This window comes from Uloborus diversus, chromosome 8 (genome assembly GCF_026930045.1).
Source record: "Uloborus diversus isolate 005 chromosome 8, Udiv.v.3.1, whole genome shotgun sequence".
NCBI classification, from domain to species: Eukaryota; Metazoa; Arthropoda; class Arachnida; order Araneae; family Uloboridae; genus Uloborus; species Uloborus diversus.
In genome coordinates, this window is record NC_072738.1 from 128,734,752 (window position 1) to 128,758,986 (window position 24,235).

Below are 24,235 nucleotides of genomic sequence, written 5' to 3' on the forward strand. Positions count from 1 at the left end.
GTTCATTAGCAACAAAGTATTCAATTACAGAAACAAAAAACATGTATCTCTCTTTCAGAGCATTTAACAGTTCTCATTCAATCTGTCCAAGTTTGGAAAGTCGTTTTTGTCCTGTGAAAATCCAAAAAAAAAAAAAAAAAAAGCCAAGAAGCCAGATGATTTCAAAACAAAAAAATCAATCTGGCAATCCTGCACTCTCTCCATGCTTGGAACTGATAGCTTGGTTTCAAATCTGAAGAAGCGCTAACAGTGGTCTCTTCACATTGGATATGAGCCAAGGTGACAATGTGTTGTCATGGCAATACCCCTTCAATCCTTCTCCTGCATGGGCTCCAAAGTGGTTTTCTTTTTCCTTTGCCTGGGGACCTGTGCTCAGGGGAAATCGCTGCGTAAGCAGCAAGTAAATGGTTTTTTAACTTATTTTCAGTGAAAGTCAAGATAAGAAAATGCTTTTTTTCATATTTCCTGTTTATTATGAGCATATAAATGAGAAATGAAAATTATTTTTGAAGTGCCCAAATCTGCTTGGTTTGCTTGGGCGGATCGCACCTCACTGTTGTAAACTTAATTTTAGAAATTTCTAAATTATTGCTCGTCATAGATTTTTTAGAAAGCTACCAGTTTGTAAAAAAAAGATTTAGATTCATTATTTGCGTATAAAATAAGATATTTATGTACAAAAAAAAAAAAAAAAAAGAAAGAAAAAATCAAGCCTAAATGTTGCATAGTTTTACATCATTATTACTGTCTGTTTGAAGCTTCTTTTATTTTGAAAAATCATTTTGCAGTCAAAACTTTTCTTCAGTATTTTTAGTGATTAAAAAGTTTTTATGTATCTTACCATATTTTTCGGAGAAAAAATAATTAATATGGTTACAAGTAAATTCTTACCTTTATAAAATTTTGTATGATTTATTGGACTCCAAAAAACATTTTCAAACAAATTAAATTTATAAATGCATGTTCTTGGTAGCAAAATAATTTAGTTAAAACTAATTATTTCATGTCTATCACTAGTCATTGTTGCATAAAATGTTTTTTAGTAATAATAGTAGCTGAGCTAGTTACATTTTACTGTAATTTGAATTTTTAGAAATAAATGTCCAAAGCATAAATCAGATGATTTCAATTTAATTTTCACTAAACAGTAATTTAGATATGTATGTGTGAAAAATTCATGTTTTTTTTCTGGAAAAATATCATACCGTGAGTCATGAAAAGTTGCGTGCAGAAGTCATGAAAAGTCATGGATTTTAAAATTCAAAATGTAGCAGATACCCTGTAGATTCTTATTCCCCACTAGCTGCGTTGCCCGGCTTTGCACGTTCTACCTCGAAAATAAAAGTTATGTCAAGTGACGCATGTTCAACAATCAGGCTTCAATTAGAGAGAAAAAAAAATTATGAATTTCTTTCAAAATAATCATTTTTAAAGAAAGGAAACGGCAAATCAAAAATTCTCGAATAAATTAAATGCAAATAAAGAAGATAAATCGCCAAAAAAAAAAAAGAGAAATTTTTACCTCGAAACAAAAAAAAATTTTTTTATTTAGTCACAGCCGAGCAAAAAAAAGTGACAACCTTCTGAACAAATTTAAAATGAGATCGCACAAACTATAGTGTTTTTATATGAAAATAGAGTTCCATTAGGCTTAAAAGTGCTTTTTAATTTTTCCCGGTGATTTTACATCCTTTCCTTTTTGTAATTCGAAGGAAGTGACCAAACTCTATGTGTATTTTTCACGGGCTTTCCAATGGCGCCAAAATCAAACTGATCGGATAATTATTTTGTGTAGAAAGAGTCGTTTAATATCATTTTCAAGCTTTAAAATTAAAATTCGAACATAACAACGTAAGTTCGTATTAAAAAAATGTTGTATATTTTTACCAGTGTTATAAAAGTGAAAGTCCCAACCTTCGTATGCAGTAAACCAGCGGTAGGCAACCCGTTGATCGCGATCGACCAGTCAACCTCAAGCCCATTTTGAATAAATTGCAGCAATATTTTGAGTCCTGCTTTTTGTCTGAGTAGAATTATTATAAATTCATTTCTGAAACAAAGTTTGGCTTAACATCTAAATTAGAAGTTATTTGAACAATTTATAAACTTTTTATCGTTATTGGAACTTTTTTAGGCACTATTTTGTCAGTTTTCAAGCAAAAATTATACTTGTGTCTTAAAATATTCTAATATTGGTTTACAAAACACTATTTTTGCAATTTGAAACAACAACTTTGCACATCAAAGTATTTTATATAAGAGTTGACCTACTATTTGAAGTCAGCTTCATCATAGTCTTAACTTAACCCTGTATGCAAAACATCTGTTTTAGTCCATAATGTAAGCATCCTGTCCCTCCCCTCCCCCCCTCCCTTTCCCACAAGCTGATCTTGTGTTTATACTAAACTTTGAAAGTAGATCTTCAGTCAGTTTAGGTTGTCGAATGCTGCAGTAAACCAACGTTTTTACTTTCCTGAAAAGTAGTGAAAATGGGAAACATTAGTCTGGCTTTAGGGTACATATTTATTGGAACACGTCTAATTTGAAGGGCAATCTCTCTGATGAAAAGGCAATTTGCCCCGTCATACCTTGACTGATTAATTTCTAGTTAATTATAATACTGAAAACTTCTATTTCTCTGATCAATTGAAATGCAAAACTGAATTAAAAATATAAAAAGATAGACAAAAGTGTATATGAATACAACAGCAATGTAGAAACAAAAGAATTCAGGTCCACAATCTTCATTTTTTTTCCAGAACATTCTCTGTACTTTTAAAAGAATTTAATTTATTAATGAAATACTCATGAAATTAAAGTAAATTTTTCTGAAAGAGATGCAAAGTAGAAAGTAGGACTTTTTCTCAAAAGTAGAACTTCTATTAAGTAGAAAAAAGTAGGACAAAAATGAGCCCTGTAAATGGTTAGAGTAATTTAATAAATAAAGTCTAAACCATATTTGTAATCAAAATAGAGCCAGCCACTTCAACCCAATTTACAAGCATCATCATAAATACAATAATTGACTTTTTGCTTTTTTTGTACCAGGACTTAACTTTTCAACTTTTTGTTGCAACCTCCTATTGCGGTCACGCAAAAGTCTGTTTTCCCTATTTTTAATCATTAGCTTTGCTTCTAAAATGGCAATTCTTCTTTTCAGTTCTTTGTTTGAAAGTGATTTTTCGACTTCGTCTTCCGAAGACGAATCCGAACCAGGGTCTTTCACTGTGTCCGATTCCTGACTTTCTAGACGCTGTAATAAAATTGAATAAAAATTACAAACTATTTGAAAAACAATTGTATACAATGATAGAAGTGTGTTAGACATGAATAGAACTCATATATAGTAAACTCCTAATTATCGGCAGTTGGTTTATCTGCGGGTCTTTTCACAATTTTTTTTAAGTCATTAAATGCTTTTAAAACTTTTGATTGGGTTATTGTTCGTTTTTAGCTTTTACATATGTATATTTTTTACATTTCATGTTAGTAGATGGAATGTAGCAATGATTTAACTATAATTTAAATGTAAGTGTGAGTGTTATTCATGTTTTTTAGTGATTGTATATAGTAGCAACGTCTTTTACTTATTATTTGGATTATTCGTGGTTTTCGCTAATCTGCGGTTACCGCGCCACCCTATTCCGCAGATAATCGGGAGTTTAGTGTAATATGCAAATGCATAAATGCACATAAATGTATACAATAGGCAAATTTTTAAAACAAATTTATATTACTGTACTTTCTACTTGTTTTTAGATTTTTTTCAAAAATTTTGTCCAAATTTAAAACAAATATTGTTTTTCTCACAAAGAAAGAACAATTTGGCAACATCAGGATTTTTGCTATAGTCATATTTTTTGCAGAATTCGAAAAAGCTATATTACAAAAATGAAGCCAAGTGTTTTCGCTTTTTTTTAAATCTGCAAATAATAATTAAACTATGCGCAATCCGAGAGTAAGCAAACATGGCGATTTTCTACTTAATTTTATAACGAATCTTAACTGAGGAGTAAATGTATTATTGAGAGGAACGGACTTATACTGCTTAAAAAATCTAATTTGTGATCTTTCATTTTGAATTTGGTTTTCAACTGGAAATGAAATACACTGAGCAGGGTTTGTTGATTAAAATCAGCTTGATTTAAATCATGATTAAAATCATAATTTAAATCAAGTGATTTTTTAACAAAATCATTATTGCATTTTTAGAATATGTTGCTCTAAATTTAACTACAATGCTTTTTACAATCTTAACTTCAACAGGCAAAACTACATAGATTTCTCTTTTCGTGTGTGAAACACATTTTCACTTTTACAATATTGCTTTTACTCCGACATCGCAGTTCAATTTAATACAGAACCAAATAAAAATTTGCAATTTTTCTTATACACCATCACTAATATAATTACGAAAAGTTCTTAACTGAAACCTAACTGATGAAAACCTTATTCTTAAGAAAAGCATAAAACAAAATCACTTCTTATCAAAGTATTATAACCAGGGCTGTGGAGTCGGAGTCGGACTGATTTTGGATTAAAGGAGTCACAGTCGTTCAAAAATATGCCAACTTTGACTCCAGGTTTCTTTTTTTTTCTTTAATTTTCACTGACTCTCTGTGCATTAAAAAAAATGACTATCAATTAATTTGATTACATGTATAAAAGCTTACTTATAAGAAAATAACTGTCATCGTGACAACCGGCTGACTTGATTGTTTATCGAACTTTCTGTAACAGCTACCTATGCTGTCTACTAGTTTGCTTATTTTCTAACTTTATTTAACTGATAGCAACTGTCCGCAAACAGTTTTGTTGAATAACATTTTCTAATCACTTTCATATAAAAATAATAACATATATTTTTTACCTGGATCTCAGTTATAAAATAATAAAAAGAACCTATGAATCGCTTGAGCAAGTCGGGAAACTTCTGAGGCTGCTTGGTAAATTCAAATAAGAGCGCAAATCTAAAAGATCCGATAAAAGATAAATTCATTTTTAAATCTAAAGACTTTATGTAAGAAAGCTTGGTTATCAGTGAAAAGTACAAAATAAAACTAGAACATGATTTATTTGTTACAACACTAAATAATCGTAGTTATTCCTAAAATCTTCATATTAAAATTAATTCTGAAGCTACCAATAAAATTAAAAATTGAGCCAAGAAACGTAGGTATAGTAAAAGCTTTTCCAACAAAGCTGTATACTGCCCCATTTTGTGTAAAATTCATTCCAGGCGTACATATACCCGACCTCTCTCTGCAATATAGTGCAATATTTTTTTTGAAATTTTAAAGATGAAATTTAAGATTTATTATTGGGGAATTTTTCTAGAATTAAAGTATTTCAATTTTAATAAATTCTGAATATAAGTTGAGGTGTCACCCACCAGATGGGTGTCCCCCGATAGGGGGAAAGAGGCACCCATCTCAAGAAAAGTTTTTTGACGTAGCCAAAAAGCTTTTTTTTTCTCTCGAAACTCTTTCTCTCCCTCTTCTCTGTGCTTTCTTAAATTGAAAGCACAGGATTTGATCAACATCTATTTGTTAAACATTAAAGAAGAGCAAATTAATCCTTCTCATTTTTTTAAAAAATGGGATTTTTAGGTAATCTCACTTTAGAATCACAACTACTGGAGAATTTGATTTTTAAATTGAATTTCAAACATTGTATGCATTCATGAAATATACCGCCAACTCAGTCATTTCCAGCCGAGGACTGCAGTTTCGTACTTATTTGCACTCATCAGCCAGGCATAGGAAAGTGACTGAGCTGGAGATGGAAAACCTCATAAGGAAGCCAAGAGTGCCAAACAAACTGGTAGCAATATAGAATGAGGTTTTGACTGAGTTGGCGGTGTATTTCATGTATTTCTGCTTTAGCCCTGGCTAATGGGCGGTAATTTACTGAATATATTGTATGCATTGTTTACAATAAAATACAAATCGAAAATGTCATAAAAAGGAATTAATATTTCAATCTCTGTTCAGGGGTTTTCTCCCCTTCCCATGGGGGGGGGGAGAGGGGCATGATTTTCAAAAAATAAATAAATAAATAAAATAAATAAATAAATAAAAAGGCCGGAGTCGGACATTTCAAAACCCTGGAGTCGGAGTCGACCATTTTTCTTCCGACGCCACAGCCCTGATTATAATGTATTTATAAATCTTAAAAATGTATATGATAGTTAGACAACTTGTCTTAGTTTTAAAATAAGCTGAATGGGTTCATCTATTGTGTGAAACATTATGTTTATAAGTGTAAAGTAATTAATAACTACAAAGTTTTGAAATCAAAAAAATCCAATTTAAATTTAAAAAATCCAACTTTTTTGATTTAAAATAAAATTTTTAAAAAATGACGAACTCTGACATTGAGGCACTCAGAGAGATACATGAACATTCATTAACCTTGAACATTTTAACAATTTGCAAAAGCTTCCCCCTCCCCCCAAATTTAAGCTTTCTAGCAGAAGAACTTTTGAACTTAGATTACACCCTGAGTGACTAATGGATAGTCATTCAGGGCAAATGAATATTACCCCTTTTGGTATCGAAAAAAAAAGAATGATTTGATGCCTGACCCTGAATATAAAGGGTAGTCACACATTTAGGACATGTTTAAGGGGTCTGTTGGATGAGATTTTGAAGTTACACAAGGATAACTATGATGTGCTGTTCTTTACGACTACTTTTTGGAATTTTTTAGTGAAAATGGGTGTGATGCAGAAAAATTGTGGGTGTGATGCAGTGATGGGTGTGATGCAGAAAATGGGCGGTCCCTCCCCTCCCGGCACCCATCTGGTGGGTGATTAAACAACTTAATTTCCGGGCATATAAAAACTGAAATACTTTAATTCTAAAAACATTCCCTAATAATGAATCTTAAATTTCATCATAAAAATTTCAACAAAAATATTGCACTACATTGCGGAAAGGGGTCGGGTACATATACATCTGGAATGAATTTTACACAAAATACTGTGGTATACAGTTTTGTACAAATAGATTTTACTATACCTACATTTCTTAGCTCAATTTTTAATTTTAATTTGATTGGCAGCTTTAGAATTAACCTTAATATAACCATTTTTGGAATTACTACAATTATTGAGCATTGTAACAAATAAATAATGTACTGATTTTATTTTGTATTTTTCAGTGATAACCAAGCTTTCTTAGATTTAAAAAAGAATTTATCTTTTATCGGATCTTTTGGATTTGTACTTTCGTGCCAACACTTATTTGAATTTACCAAGCACCCTAAGAAGTTTCCCGACTAGCTCAAGCGATACATACATTCATTTTACTATTTTATAACTGAAATCGAGGTAAAAAATATGTTATTATTTTTATTTGAGAGTGATTTGAAAATGTTAGGCAACAAAACAGTTTGTTGATAGTTGCTAACAGTTAAATAAAGTTAGAAAATAAGCAAATTAGTAGACGACGTAGGTAGCTGCTACAGAAAGTTTGATAAACAATCCAACCAGCTGTTTGTCACAATGACAATTATTTCCTTATTAGTAGGCTTTTATACATGTAATCAAATTAATTGGTAGTCAGTTTTTTAAAAAATGCAAGGGGAGTGAGTGAAAATTAAAGAAAAAAAAGAAACCCGGAGTCGGAGTTGGCATGTTTTCGAACGACTCTGACTCCTTTATCCCAAAATCAGTCTGACTCCGACTCCACAGCCCTGGCCACAACTGTGTCTTGGATTCTCAACTTCTTTGTAATTTTTAATCCTCATGATCTAACACACCCACAAATACCAGTTGGAAGTGACCTTTTTAACCGCTCTGTTCACAGATATGTAAATGATGATGCTCACTAAAATATATTTAGAATATCAGTGATCAAAATCACTAAAAATTGAATTTTCATTTTTTATTTAACCCCTTATCTCAAAAAGGGGGGGGGGAGAGCTTGGAAAATAAAAAATCGTTTTTTTTTTTTTTTTTTTAGCTTGATTATCTGTTGCTTTGCATTTAATATGTGAACATTGCATTTGCTGTTTATTTTGCTTTTATGTTACATTTTCCAACATTCTTTAAATTCATACAAAAGCTAGCTTTTAGAGTTTTTATTTTGTTGTAATGAATGACTAAATGCATTTTAACAATACTGATTCAAAATTTCTGAAGCAATTTTGTTCAGGCAATCAAATCAATTACGGATCTAGTATTAAAATAAACCCCATTCAATCAAAATATCGTTAAAAGAACACTAGAAAGCATTTTATGCAAAGGAATGGGGTAGTCACAGATGAACTGTTAACAAAAAAAAAAAAAATGCATTTTAACACAATTCAAACCCAAATTTACATTCATTGAAAAGTATATATCGCATCCCGGCAAGGAAAATAACTCAAAATTTAGGAAAAACGTACTAGTTATACATTTAAAAGTTGCATTTAATGCTCTATCTTGTCACAAAATTCACACAAATTTAGCTTATGCAACTGAAGGATGATGGCGTAAAAATGATGCAGTGAAATCCCCTTACAATGAACTCCAAGGGACCAATAAAATATTTCATTGTAACAGAATATTTGTTGTTATGGAATCGCCTTAAAACTTGCTTTATTTTTATAAAAGTGCTAATCTTGTCTAGTCTAATCTATGCCCTACTATAATTAAATCTGCAACATTTAGGGTTACCAACAATCTAAAATATAATTAAACATGTTATTTATTCTGAAAAAGCAAAAGGGATAATACTGAACCTTTAGTAATTGGCTGTCATCATAAAAAATGTTACTATATTCTTTTGTAGGAGAGATTTGGTTTCAGCGGATTCCATCTTAAATGGCTCTGTTTGAAAGAACAAACGGAGTATACGGGAAAGTCATTTTTTAGTTTCGGAAAAAACAGCATTACTTATAAAATATTCAAACTGATGCTGAGAAAACCATTTCTTTGTAACAAATTTTTGAAAAAAAAAAACACTTTGTTAAAACAAGATTTTTTATACATTATCTTAATGAGTTTTAAAGCAAGACTGAATGTTTTGTTCATGGTGACAGATATTTCGTTGTATGGGTAATTGCTGTAACCAGTGGTGTTCCCATAGCGTATACTCCATATACGCCGTATACCCTCAAACATTTTTTAGACATATAGTCTATATCCTCAAGCTTCATAAATTTTCATATTATGACATACTATGTGTATGATCACATACACAAATTGTGTGTAATGGATTACTGGGAGTACACCCTCAGAAAAATTGATGGGAACATCACTGGTTGTAACAGGATTTCACTGTATAAGTGATACATCATTAAATTTTCAGAATTTAAAAGAAATAATTTTGAACTTTTAATGATTTAGGCAACAAAAACTAACCAGCAAACATCATACCATAATTTTTCGAGCTTATTGTAACATTTGAGACTAAATCACTTAAAACTGCTATTGTGTAAAACCTTGATTTTCTGCAATGCTGTTTTTTGAATTGAGTCACTTTCCTTACCGGGGAGTGACATAATGATGAACTAAGGTTACAAAGACAAAATGAAGCATAAAAAGGAGAAGTCTTAAATAGCTAAATAGTTCAACTATTATAAATTTTATAACGAGGGTATTTTAAAAAGTAAAGATACACTGTATGCCAGAGGGAAAGAAAAGTTTTGTCAAGCAAGTTGGCAACACACCTTTAACCTTTAGCTTTCTCATCGCGGTAGTTCGGCATTGCTATGTTGATTCTGGTTCTAGCAGGTTGTGTTTTAAATGGCTGCGCCAATTCAGAATTCCGTCAAATGCTTAGTGTGCTCTGTCATACGTTTTCTTCATGCCAAAGGTCAACCACCCGTGGATATTCAAGAAGAAATTGTTTCTGTTTATGGGGACATTATGAATCGACAAAATATAACGAAATGGTGTTGTCATTTCTCTGAAGGTAGAACCGATGTTCATGACAAGTAAAAAACAGTTTGGCCATCTGTGATCTCTGATGCCCACACCTTGAGCCCAGCGACTTCCTTTTATTCCTTTACCTGAACCACATCTTGGTGGAAAATCATTCCACGACGATGACAAGATTAAAGATGAAGTCCAAATGTGGTTCCGATAACAGGCAGCAAACTTCTATGACAGTAGAATACAAAAGCTTGTGCCCCGACTTAACAAATGTTTGGATAACGGGGGTAATTATGTCGAAAAATAATAAATAATCCAGTTAATAAGAAGTAACTGACGTTTAATAAATTAAAATTTTTTTTTAAAGGAATGTGAACCATTATATCTTTATTTTTCAAAACACCCTCGTAAATTTTACCTTGAAATGCTGAATCACCACATGTATGTCACATATTTAGCTCTTTGCTAAGATTATGTACTTTTACGTAAACAAATTTAGTTCACGACATTACTATACATTATTTTTGAAATTAAATGACTTTTGAAGACATAAATAACAATGAAATGCATAAAAGTATACGTACGTTAGCTTGAGTTAAAAAATCTTGAAACTGCTCATCTGAATAGTCAACAGCACAATTATCATGCTGAAATAATATAAAATGAAGATTTTCGTTTTGTTTTGTTTCTTTACAGATTAACTCAAAACGTAACAGAACGTTATGCAAATTACTGATTCACAACACAACTAGGCTAATAATTTGATAATTATTACAATTAAGTTAAAAGAACTAAAATAATAATAATAATATTTTAAAGAATAAGCCAATTTCAAGTGGCACATGTTAAAATAACTTCCATTTTACAAAATAATTGAAATATTTTCAGGATTCACAAGGATTGAAACTTTAAGCATGGCATGCAGTTTTCTGTTGAGTTGATGTAGCCATGTTTCCAAAACAAAGGTTTTACTCATACAAGGTAGAAATTCCAAAACTTTAACTTGATCTTCTTTAAAAATTCATAAAAGTTATTTTAATCCAATTTTGAAAAGATACTTTCAGCAAAATATATAAATTTTCTTGCTTAATTCAATTATTTCATTCACACATATGAAATATGATGTGTGAAAGGTTCAGAGAAATTTTTTGTATGAATTTAGAAAGAAAAAAAATATAAGGAGTTCAGAAAAAAAAAATGAGTGAGAAAAGAGCATGTGCAATAAGTAATAATTGTATTTTAATCACTGTGAATAAGGTTACACAAATCTTTGGCTTTCTTAAAATAGCACACTAACTTCTATACAATTTGTTATGTATTCCAGACCCACATATTTGAAACATTTTTAAAACATATTTTGAATAAAAATCGGGAAACATTTGTGATAAATTGTATTTGGCCAAAACAAAAACTTGCTGTAATTAAAATTATCATTGACTGGTTATGGTCATATATACAGACCCAAAATCTATACGTAAAAAAAAAAAGCTAAATAACAATTTGGGCACTCTATGCTTAAACTAGAAGGTACTCAAACTGACCATCTCAGATTTTTACAAACTTTCAAAAATCTTAAACTTAGACATCCAAAATTTATATTTGACATCTGATTTTCAAAAAAAAAAAAAAAAAATCTATCATTCAATTCATGATTTACGAGTTATTCATTTTGTAATTTGCTAAAAAACACTCAGTTATAATATTTTAAATAACTACTTGCTGACAGTGCTTTAAAATATTATAACTTAAGTTCTATGCGTTCTACAGAGTTTCAGAACAACTCTTTTCAAAAAGAAATGCATTTAGTTAAATTTGCTATGTAACATCTATAATTGTAATGAAAAATTTATTTTTTACAAATCTTTAAAATTCTAATTTTTTTGAGGCACTTTTTAAATATATTATGAAAAAATATATGATTTTAAATGTGTTTTAATGAATACTTTCAAAAATTTTCAGAGTTCAACTATGAAGAGATCAGCAGTTATGGTAAATCATATAGTACGTAAATTACATTACATGTATAATTCATACTATTTCTCAGTGTTTTTTAAATTTTTTTTCTCTCTCCCTTCTTTAAGTTTTTCTTTTGATAACTGTTAGGCATAAATGCCTGTTAATAACAACAGTAAATAATCCTATCTCATCACCTCATAACAACAATAGTAAAAGAATATGTTTTTCGTTACTTAAAATGTATTACCAATCATTCTGCATGACTGGGGTAAAAACGCTTATCAGCACTCATTCACGTTGGTTGAATCGACCGAATGTTTGGTTTCACTTTCGTCCACCTTTGGCGGAACTCTGTAGTGGATGGCGTCACATGGAAGCTTCTAGAAGGAATCTGATAGCACGTGTGCTTAACGATAGCAGTGACGAGTGTCTGTTCACGTGACTCGGGGGATATTTAAACTGCTCAGGGCTTATGTTCGTTCTCTTTGATTATCTCTCATCGTCATAGGCGGTTGGTAGGCCGGCATTCGAACTTGCTTGTTCGTCCCGCTCGCTTTTCTTGAATATGATGAGCTTGTGTTAGCTTATTTCCTAAGGGTTTTCTTCGTCGAAGTATTTAGCCGATAGTCATGCAGTTTATATTTCATCATTGCTGTATTAGTTATCTTGTGCATTAATAGCACATAAAGATTATATATATATATATATATATATATATATATATATATATATATATATATATATATATATAATGATTAAGTTTTTAGCATATTTTTATCATTTACAGAATGTTTTAGCTTATTTACATAATTGTTTAATAAAACGTCATTCAATTTTGAAATAGTTTGTTAGTCTTATTTCAGAACTCACTCTGCAAGTATTAAAGGAAATATTGGGGAGATTATATTAGAAATTCTCCGCAACAATAACTATTCCTTTTCCTCTTTGCGTCCTCACTGCACAAGCTTCTTAGCAGACGTTGAAATCATTTTTTCAACATTTAGTGTGATTCTCTCTAAACTTTGTAATTGAGAAACTGACAATGCTGAGAACTTGTTTTTCGTTTCAAATATTTTAGTAATAAATGGAAACTAATTCAACCACATTCATATTGCAACTCATAATAATCAGTATAAACTTGAATTGTTTTAAAATTAGCAATATTGATCTTTTGAATGAATGCTACACAATTTGCATTCAATCCACAGGTGTGTAGGGTGGTTCAAAAATACATGTTAAAAAAAAAGTTTCGCTTAGATAACAAGACACCCCTCAATATTTCTAGACTTGTGGATAACAATATAATGGAAGAATTTCAGCTTCTCGTTTCAACTAAAAGATGGTGCTCAACACCCCTCCCCCAAACTTCATAAGTATGGGAAGGGGGATTAAAAAATACATTGAAATGAAAAAACAATGCTACTTATTATAATATAAACAATTAATATGCATACATATTGCAATAAAATAATTATTTACAAAAAACAGCTGGGGAAATTAAATGTTTCTAAATTTGTGACATTTTCTATGCTTCGGCTAATGTTAAATTGAGGAGTCATTGAGCATCCTCTTAACATTTGAGTAAGAAGCTAAAACTTTTACAGCATAATGCTATTAGTAAGTCTAAAACAAATAGGGGGTGTCTTGGACTCTAGCTGAAAAAAAGTTTTTTTGAACCACCCTAATGGGGTGTTTGAGCTATGGCACACCCAAATTCTCTGAAGCATCTTTAAAAAGAGAGACAGAAAACAAAACCTCCTAAAACTTAGGTAAACATGAAAGTTTCAATGGCAGCCACACTATGAACCTCCAGAAGCACCGTTATCCAGAGTGTTAGAATTTTTTTTAAATATCACATAAAACTCACAGTACTTATCCTTAGAAACGTTGAACTCTTTTTTGTTTTTTTGTATCTTTTTTTTAAATTTTTTATCGTAAAATATTTGTTTTTGAAATTTGCAAAGATAATAAATTGGCAGAAACAAAACGTTTTAACTTTTAGTAATATATATATACATATATATATATATATATATATATATATATAAAATATATATATATATATATATATATATATATATATATATATGACTTTACTAAAGGGTAAGTTTAAGAATACTATAAGATAATAAAATAGAAAATTATTAAAAAGTACACAATGTGAAAAAAAAAAAAAAAAAAAAAGTAAGTGCTCGTCACAATTGCTTATTTCAGTTTTCAAAAGCATAAAAGATTATTCTAATTAAAATACCGTTAAAACTGCTAATCCTTCGATAACTATTATTTTTTTTAAGTTACTGCCTTCAAATTAGCTTTAAAAATATTTTTTTTATTGGTCAGGATTTCATGTTTTTTTTTTTATTTTTTTATAAATGTAATGTAATTAACATCTAAATCCTTGAAATCTGTTCTTAAAAAATAAAGAAAAAACTCAAACCTTATTTAGAAGTACATCTATGAAAGTTTGGCATGAATTTTTTGTTGATTCATCTAATGAAGTTGACCCTTCAGATTTGGGTGTGCAACTCTCCTCACGACTGAATGATAGGGACTTAGTGAGATATTTTTCCTTTTCTAATCCCTAAGAAAAAATGAAAGATAGATATATAAACATATATAAATCAAACACATCGAGTCATTCTATATTTAAACACACGTTTCTCAGTAGAAACAGAATGACATTTTCAATCTTAAGCATGGTTGGCAGGTTATTGTAACATATCAGCAGGGCTGCAATTTAGGTGATGCTTCTAAGACAGAAAGTATTTGCCCCCCCCCCCCAACCCCTCCCATAAATGCTGAGGAGAGGGAAAAAAAATAATTAATATATGTTGTTGATTTAAATGTGTTAAAACTGGTGTGTTTGAGCTTTATTTAATTTTTAGCAGTAAAAGAATAGTTCTAAGTATAGAATTGAAGAAAAAATCTGCAGAAAAAGATTTTTCAAAATTATAGCTCTAAAAACGTAATTTTAAACTATCTTTGGTAATGTGTTAGGGTGATGGGAGTTCAAGGTTTTCCCCTAAAAATTCAAAGAAAGTGAAGGCTATTTTTGATGATGTTAGGGAAAGCAATTTTATATAAATGTTCTAATTTTATTTACAACAAAAGTACTTTGATAACAAAAATTTGATCTTACATTCATTTAAAAAAAAAATAAAAAAAATCTGAAAGCATATAAGATTGAAAACACTACAAAATATGAACAAAATGGTTGCAATAAACATGGGCAACCTGATTAGTGATAAACAACTTAACTTCTTGAATTTTCATTTATCAGAGAGAAATTGAGCAATATATGCTAATGGAAATGTTGAAGAAAAAATGGAACAACACCAAAATCATCCTTCAAAACTTGCTGGGTAAAAGATTGCAGATATACCACTGGGTGACACAAAGGGTTAAGCATTCAGTGTTTCTCATACTTTATGGTTTAGGATTAGACCAATACTGCTTCATTTTCAGTCATATACTTCAATTAGGAAACCTTTCAGGCTTTGCATTATTCCCTAACTGACATTTACATATGCATATTAATGTAAGAAAAATTTATTCTACAAATGTTAAGAAAACTTACTGAGCTTGAGCTATTTTTCAAAAGATTTTGTGAAAGCTCCTCAGAAGGAATGCAATCTAATTCAGTCTCAGTTGACTGCAAATGATCCATGTCATTATTGTCCAACTCTTGAATAAAACTTTCACGCTTCTAGAAATTAAAAAAAAAAGCTTGGAAAAGTGAAATGGACCATAAAATATTACCTTTTACTAAAGCAATAGATACCTGTTATTAACTGACTTCAGAATGAAGTACAGTCCTTAAGCTTTAATTTGATTTAATTTATTTCAGCTATTTTAATTTTAAAAAAGAAAAATGTTTCAATAACCAGAAAATTTGGAACAGAAATAATTTTTAGGTAATAAAATGATAAGGGTTCATAAAATATAGTGTTCCCATGATATATGTACAAGCTACATATATTTCCTTTTTTTTAATGAAAACATTTTGAAAGTTTACAATGAACACATCATGATTAAAAGAATTGAGCGTATTCACCAGCAATAATTATAATTTTCTAAGAAATGTGACTTTCTTTACAAAATAATTCAAATGTTTTCCAATGTGCAGTTTCCAATGTTCAGTGAAAATTTTTGAAAAGATAGATTTTAAATAGCATAATTACTTATACAAAAATCTTATTACAGGGAATACCAATACAATGAAACGTTTCAATGAAATAAATGTTTTGTCTAGTTTTAATTACCATTACATTGTTTTAATTCTATTACAATGAAATTCTTATTACTACAAACAAAATTTTATTATAACGGGAATTTCAATTTGTAGAAATGCAATTGTGCTATAGCAGTGATATTGCAATAGCGAAATTGCAACACTTCAATTTTAGTTGTAGACAGCTACGCAAAACTCAAAAGAGAAAAGTATAAGTAAGTATGTCAATAAAATAAATATTAAGTACAAAAATATTTATTTTGTGGCATATAATTTTAACGAATGAAGAATAAAGAACATAAAGTTCAGAAGAGACACAAGATGGTCTTCTGTTTTTATTTAAATTATTTTTTAGAATACAGTAAAATGATGTTAAATCAAATATCAAGGGACTGTTAATTTTGTTCCTTGCAATGGAATTTCTTAGTAGTGGAGTTCAATTGGAAATTAAAAATAAATTAAAATGAATAGAAAACCTTGGCAATATATGTAATTCTGAAGCAGGAATCCTCAAAGAAAAAAATCATACAAAATATCAATATTACATAATCACTAAAAAATTAGCAGCATAAAGTATGTTTTTTATTGAACAGAAAAAATTACTTGCTATCATCGCAATGATCTTTAAATGGTACAACATACAAATTTATCGCGTAAAGTCCGTATTTTGTAATTTTTTTTGTACAAGTGAGTTTGTAGTTGTACATAATAAGAAGTTGAGTAGTTAAATAATATCGGAAAAAATATAATGTGGTTCCTTTCTCAGAGAGGAAAGAAAATTGCTCCATTTCTAAACTTGCTGAGACTTCAACAGGTATAATTTTAAGAATAAAATAAAATAAAATAATTATAACATCACATTTTTTCAGACTAAGAATATGGGGTAAGTTGGTATACTCTTTGTGGGGCATGTTGGACCAGACCAACCTACCCTACTTTATTTAAAAACTTTTGTTTTTCTCTTAAATCTCAATAATTATAACAATATTCTAAGTGAAGGTTTGTCTTAAGTCGGAAACTGCAGCAACAAAAATTAAATGGAATGTGAAATAGAATAAAAATACAACAAAATAGTGTTTTAGAGAAGATCACCCCGACCCTCCAACCAAAGATTGTTGAGATCAAATGCATGAAAGATTTTAACAGATTCATACCACATTTCGATAGTTTTGAACATTTGTTCCAAGGGAGTCTGCCTGCATAATAGCAAATTGATACTGGATTTTACATCTCATTTTTGGCAACAAATTACCACAAATCCCCAATTTATGACATTACTTTGTTTGAATTGAAATTAATAATGATTTTCCTATAAAAAAACTAAAAGAGTTCTTAACGAATAACCTTTGTGCTTGAAAATTAAATGAATGAATTACCATCATTTTAATGCACAAAAATTGCAAATTACGGCTGCAGAGACGTGTTTCGGGGTTAAAAAGAACCCCTTTTTCAATGCAAAGAAGTGTGAGCTTTTGGATGATAAGTCATTTGAGGAAAGCTGTCCTCGGATGACTTGTAGCCCGGAAACACGTGTCTGCAGTAATTTGCAGTTTTTGTGCACTTAAACATTGGTAAATCCAGGGGTCTGGCCAGAGCAAATTTGGGTCCGTTAACGGACCCTTCACAAAAATCCGATCAACCAAAACGGACATTTCACAAAAATCCGATCAACCAAAACGGACCTTTCACAAAAATCCGATCAACCAAAACGGACCCTTCACAAAATTCTGGTAAACAAAAACGGATCTTTCACAAATTGTTTATTGAAAGAGCAAATCTCAAATTAAAAATAATACAGCATATTTAAAGTTAAATTAGAGGAATCAACTTACACAAAATCAGCTAATTTTGCAAAAGGAAAAAAAAAAAATCGGCACTCTTGTGATGCTCCTGCAAGCCATAAATAATTACTACCACCAAATAAATATAATGCCTGTTGTTGGTTTCTTTGAAAGAAATTAACAGCTGAAAGTCAGTTTGGTTTATAATTTTGCTTGTTTGTTTTATGCAGCGGTGTTGTTGTAAACTTCTTTGGAGAACCGTCAACATTCTCTGAATAGGCGTAGTAAGCACTTTTCTCCCCACTCATGAATTAATCATCAATAATATACAGCGAAATGAATTTAGAACTGCAAAAGATAGTATGGGTGGGGCGGATGTGATCGCTTCAGATACGGTTACAAAATTTAAACTTATCGCCACTTAGTGTCTGGTGGTGCGATGTTAAACTGTTATTTTGGGAGAAAGTTATATGGGTTTGGTTTTTCGATACTAAAAAGGATAATTAACTTTAAATAAACTTTTAATTACCGTTATTTTTTTCTATAGATGTCTACATTTTGAAAAACGCAATCTTTTTACATCCGATATGAGAATCATATTTTATTCTTTTTTTCAAGCTAACTTCGTTTTATTAGGATGCAAATAAATGAAAAGTCTCTTTATTTTTGTAACAAAGCTTATTTCAAGTTTTTAAAGGGGAATTCCATTTTCTTTTATGAGTCAATAGTTAAAATGCTGAAGCGATGGTTTATTCTTTATTTTATTTATTTATTTATTTATTTTTGCTTCAACTGTGTCCAGATATTAATGATATGTTTATCATAGGACTCTAAAATGCAATTCAAAAGTAATTTCATCAAAAATATTTATTTTAGAAGCCGTTTTTATACTTTTGATTCCTTCACTTTGAGGATTGCAATCTCTTTGCATCCGCTGTGGAAATCTGATTTTTCGAATTTTCGATGTTTAGTACGCTTAGTTAAGAGGTAAACAAATATTTTTTTATTATTGTGAAAATCACGGAGTTTATAAGGTTTGAACGAAACTTTGTGCTCTTAAACAGTGTCTTTTGTTAAAAAGTTAAATGCTGAACCCCTGCCTAATTTTTTTTCTTAGTATTTTAAATACTATACAAAAAACATTTCTAGTATAATTTAACATGATGTAGAATGGTAGATAAATATTGATACTTGAGGGGTGCCCATCTCCCAGGGAGTGATGCCTCCCCCCTCTCTTCAAATACTAGAAAAACACTCAAGAATGATATTCTCAACAGAAAAGAGAGAAAACACTCAACTTTAAGTGTCAATGATGCAGTTTCCACCATCTCAAAAGTCTAAACTTTCGTTTTTATAAGAAAAAAAAAAATTAAATTATTTGATTTTTCACAAAATTATTTATTTTTCACAAAAAACGGACCTTGTGAAAAATCCTGGACAGACCCCTGAAATCATTCATTTAAAGGATTCTTTTCGAACATTGGATAAAAAGGGAATTTCGGGGGGCGTAAAAGGTAAATTTAAGCTGAAATTTGATAGAAATTTTTTCAAAAATAATAACTTAATTCATTTTATAGAAAGAAGTAAAATGTTTACCATCTGAAGGTGCTTTGGAATCCCATCAAAAATTTCTGGAACAGCATTTTTATGAAGTCGTATCTTGGCTGTAGATGTGCAGTCAAACATCTCTTCTGAAAAGTGTTTTGAACAAAGTGCGCTGTTTGTAGATGGTTGCCATATTTCCCCAGTAGTTGGATCTTTGCGACAAACAGCTCTAATCCACATCATCCTAAGCTTTGGATCCTTAGGAAACCTATAAAAAACACATTTCAATTAGGTACGCTGACACATAACAACTAATATGTATGCATAGAAAATATTTAGTTTTGCAATATTTTGATTTGTGAACACTTTATTTTAATGCACCCCTCTCTTGCTCTGATTATACATGCCGTGTATTTCTGAACATTTAGATTTTCCAAACTCAAACTATTTTTTGACATGGCTGAGGACCTAAAATTTCACTGCTAGCTAATCGTTGAAAGACTTAAAATTTTGTGAAAAAAAAAAGAAGAGCTTATATACTGAATTACTCAAATTATTCTGCTTTTAAGACAGAAATAGTACTTAAAACTGCCTTAAGAGCTTTCTTTTTTTTTCAGGGGCTCACTGCTGGTAGGTCATTGACCTTCCAAAATAAAACCCTCATTCAGCAAATTATGCTGATGATTCGTCAACTTTGGTGAAAACATTGCAACATTGAGATTTTTAATTCTTTTTGAAAAGTTTTTTAATGATGCCTAGTGTTCCTTCTCATTAAATGTTATGTATGTATTGTATGATAACCAGGGGCGCACATAAGAGAGGGGTCCAGGGGGTCCGGACCTGTCCCATCGCTCCTGATTTTTCCAGAATAATTTTAGTTTTCATAAATAAAAAAATTTACTTTCTTTTCTCTCTTCCATCCTTGTTAACATACAACGCCTTCTGACTCTCATTACTGAACTATTCATTGACTTCCTATCGTACAATTGATAAAATCAAAAGAACGCTTGGCAGAATACTGGTATCTAATAGGAGAATAGGGTTTTAACTCTCTCGGCCCTCCCTTTGAAAAACTCCTGTATGCACCACTGATGATAACGTAACATTCGGGGGGAAAAAATCCCTATCGAAGATTAAAATTTGAAGGCACCTCTGTGTGGTTTCATAAACAGCAATGATAGCAAAGCTTTAGGGACAAAAACAGGATCATCTTCAGTGGGGGATACATGGGGGGCTCATGACCCTCCCCCCCCCCAAACCCGCAAAAGTATTGGAATGTCTGCTTAAAAAAACAAAAAACTTGACGGAAACCGTAAGAAAATGTAAATATATTTTTGAATTCAATTTGTGGGGCATTACAGGAAGGGCTGGATACAAGGAAGGGGAGGATCATGGGGGTTGTGACCCCCCCCCCCCATCTCAATCTGCAACAATACTTTGAAATTCGTTATAAATTTCATTGCATTTAAGTAGAGAAAATAACTGCTCGAAAAAAATGAAAGAAAAGCCTGACCGATACCATACGAAACTTGAGCTTCCGCACAGTTACAGAAAATTTCAGTCTTCAGAAATTTTTGCTTTATTCCACTATTGCCCCTGCAATCAATATATAAATTTATCATGTGCATAAAACATTTTTTATTAGATTCGTAGTATTTATGTATTGTGTTGGCTGGTGTGAATACTGATCTAGAGCATGTTCAGGGGGGTCGATCCAGGTTTTATTTTTTAGGTCTGGATTTTGTGAAAAAGTAAAATATTTTTGTGAGTTTTCTTTATTTTTGCAAAAAAGAAATTTTCATGAATTTTCTCTTTTTTTTTTTTTTGGAAAAACGTAATATCAAAGCATTTTTAGTCTTCATACTTTATTGAGAAAGCCCTGTATGTATAAGTCTAGTATGAGCAAATGATGTAATGCATAAAAAATATGCTTAAAATTCTTGGATTTAATCAGAGATCTTAAAAAGTGATGCATTCAAACAAATTTTTATAACAGAGTATCTGTAGGGCTACTTTTATGACGCAGAATTTTGTGAATGGGGCCGCTCTTATGATGCAGACTTTTGTGAATGGGGTCGCTCTTATGATGCAGACTTTTGTGAATGGGGCCGCTCTTATGATGCAGACTTTTGTGAATGGGACCACTTTTATGATGTGGAATGTTGTGAAGGGGCTGCAAAGCGGACCCAATTTTGACCTATATCCACTCTGAGGTTGTGATACAATTTAACAAGAAAATTGTAGTACATATGACTTCATTCTTGAGCTTGACCCCCCTAAAATGAAATCCTGTATTCACCCCTGATCATCTTGAAGTCTGTTTTTATGTGCATTGAGAAGAAATGAAAGATACTTGAATATTAAGAAAAACATAACTGAATCCTAGTTCTACGAAGCTTATGAGAGAGTGGCCGTGGAGAGTCTGCTAGTACAGATTCTGACGTAGAATCACCTCCATTTAATTGGCAAACATAAAATTTTGCAAATATTTTACTGCAACCCCTAGAAAATTCGGAAGATGAATTGTGTTTAACAAACTGATGTTTAAAGATGGGATAAAAAGAAATATGAGCAGTCAAAAAATGTATATTTTCAAAAGTTTTTTAATAAAATTCATTCTCTGTAAAGATTTTTTAGAGTATTTAAATGTAGTACATACAAATAATAAATTTTACCAAGCTATAAGTGTTCAAGTCTACATCTATGACACACTATTACTGAGAAAGACAATAAAACTTATGTTTCAGCCCTTGAAACTTCAAGTTATCAAGAGTTGGCTGCATTCAGTGCTTCCCCAATACGGAATGAACAAGTACCTTTTTGCAAAAAAGGAAACGGTAGCAAAACAAATTTATAAATGCACAAATTAACGAAGAATTGCAGTTTTTTTGTAAACTTGTGCGTTGTTTCATCATATTCCAAACCAAATCAAATATTCTGCAGTATTTTGCTCGATGCCTCATCTACAAACTCGATGATTTTTACGTACCTATGGAAAGTGATTCCCGGATCTCTCTTGTTGATTTTACTAGAACAACCATAAGCTTCACATTCACCCATTACTTATTGACAAATGGGAATTTAGAAAAAATGAAATGCTTCCAAAATGCAGCAGTTGAAAAGAAATAGATAATAGCGATTGGATCGTGATTTCTCGTCAGATTAAATGCTAATCTCGAAAAGTTAAAAAAAAAAAAAAAAAAAGAAGATTTTAAAGAAAATTTTTAACACTGACAAAATTTGTTTTTCTCCTCCAAAATTATGGAAAGCATGCCTTTTTTGACGAAAAAGTTGAAGCTATAAAATTTTAATTATTAGCGACATTTTAAATTTAAAAAAAAGAGCTTCAATTTCAACTGAAACTTTTGAACTCCAAAAAATGAAAAGTGAAACATCAACAATCACGTTCGGTTACGGACCGAAAGCGTCAGGATGAAATAGTGCAATATCTTCGTTTTTCTACTTGAATTTCTTATCGTTCATGCTGCCATCTAGTGAACAGATGTATGAGTATCAAGCAATATTAATTATAAAATAAGGTTGCAAAGTCCTTAAGTTGTCTTCTTTTTTGTTCCGTATTCATTTATTCTTTATAATTAGCCAAAATATAAATATTTGAAGAATTAAAAAGGTTACATTTAGCGTTTATGATTTAAAAAAATGAAAAATAGACTTTTTCATTTACATACATAATTATTTACTTTAGTGCAATCTTATAAAGAAAAGAGAAGAAGAATGTATTATTTTTGGTTACACTTGGTGTAAATGGGTGAATAAATAAATTTTCAAATTTATTAATATATAAACATGATAAAATTCAAATTGCCTGTAATTGTTAGTAATAATAAAATTATTCAAAGGGACAGGAATAAAGTAGTATTATTAAGCGTTTTTTCATTTGGGTTATTCTGAATAAATACATTGTGCATTTGCATGAAATGGACTTATGATATGTAAAAGCTACGATTCATAAAATGAGTAATTTAAAATTGGACGACAAACATTGGACGTTCTTGGGAATTGGTATTTGTTACATTTGGAGGATGTAAAATAATTCCTCTGAACAAAAAAAAATAATGTAACCTCAACTGATGAAAGTACTCAATAAACTTCGGTAAAAAAATATTTTAGAAATGAATAAAAAAAGCATTGATGAAATTATTTTCTTCCTGTTCATTTACTTTTTACACTTAGTATTCATTATTAATTAATGCCAGGTGAAAAATAACTATGTACAGTAGAATAAAAGTTATTAAACTAGTTTTTTGATAATCATATCTTTAAATAGTGAAAAGGGTGCTGAAAAAATGTCAGTTAATTAAAAGTGAAATTAAAAGTGAGCTACGAAAATTTTTAATTGGAAAAAAAAAATTCAAATTCGTTTACAACAAATTTAATGATGAACATATCAGTTTAAAATATGGGTTTCAGTTTTACATCAAATACAAAAAAAAAAAGCCCTCAAACATTTTAGTCTGCAAGACGCTCATATGTGAAACTTTTTCTATGTTAAAATTCTATATGAAAATAGTTTTATTGTAATAATGATAAAGGTTATTAGAAATGACTACTTAACATCAGGGTTTGTGATTTTTTTAATTTTCCTTTTGAATCAAAAAACTCGGATTTTTTCATTCAGATTTTTTTAAATCTTGAAACATTTGTATATTAGGGTTGGTTGGGGGACATGGGTCACTGCGGTAAGTGGGTCAGCCCTCTAAAACTGAAATAGGGATAAACAACTCTTCAAACTCTCTTCAACTCTTTCAAACTCTTTTGCAGAGATCATGTTAAATTTCATCACAGTAATTGGTTAAGCACATATTTGGGATTTGTGAAATTTTTCTAAATCATAGCACT

At 30.5% G+C, this 24,235-nt stretch overlaps 1 protein-coding gene across 2 annotated transcripts; it reads right to left on the bottom strand.

Annotated features, from left to right (window-relative positions):
• Positions 1-2,610: 2,610 nt before the first annotated feature.
• Positions 2,611-22,766, bottom strand: LOC129228087 (THAP domain-containing protein 6-like). Of its 2 annotated transcripts, XM_054862725.1 has the most exons (6): positions 22,365-22,766; positions 19,427-19,643; positions 15,396-15,524; positions 14,256-14,399; positions 10,447-10,509; positions 2,611-3,253 (listed from the first exon to the last, which is right to left on the bottom strand). In XM_054862725.1, the coding sequence occupies exons 1-6, from the start codon at positions 22,433-22,435 to the stop codon at positions 3,008-3,010; spliced, it is 870 nt and encodes a 289-aa protein (XP_054718700.1). In that variant the 5' UTR covers positions 22,436-22,766; the 3' UTR covers positions 2,611-3,007. The 2 variants fall into 2 exon arrangements, with proteins under 2 accessions (XP_054718700.1, XP_054718701.1); XM_054862726.1 differs by lacking the exon at positions 15,396-15,524.
• Positions 22,767-24,235: the final 1,469 nt, after the last annotated feature.

What these genes read in the sequence shown, in the direction of transcription:
- LOC129228087 (XM_054862725.1), bottom strand. Translation starts at nt 22,435, where the DNA reads ATGGGTGAATGTGAAGCTTATGGTTGTTCTAGTAAAATCAACAAGAGA. An exon ending in CCGGGAATCACTTTCCATAG is followed by an intron (nt 19,644 to 22,364) that starts GTACGTAAAAAT and finishes TGTTTTTTATAG; the next exon opens with GTTTCCTAAGGATCCAAAGC. An exon ending in TGAAAAATAGCTCAAGCTCA is followed by an intron (nt 14,400 to 15,395) that starts GTAAGTTTTCTT and finishes ATTTTTTCTTAG; the next exon opens with GGATTAGAAAAGGAAAAATA.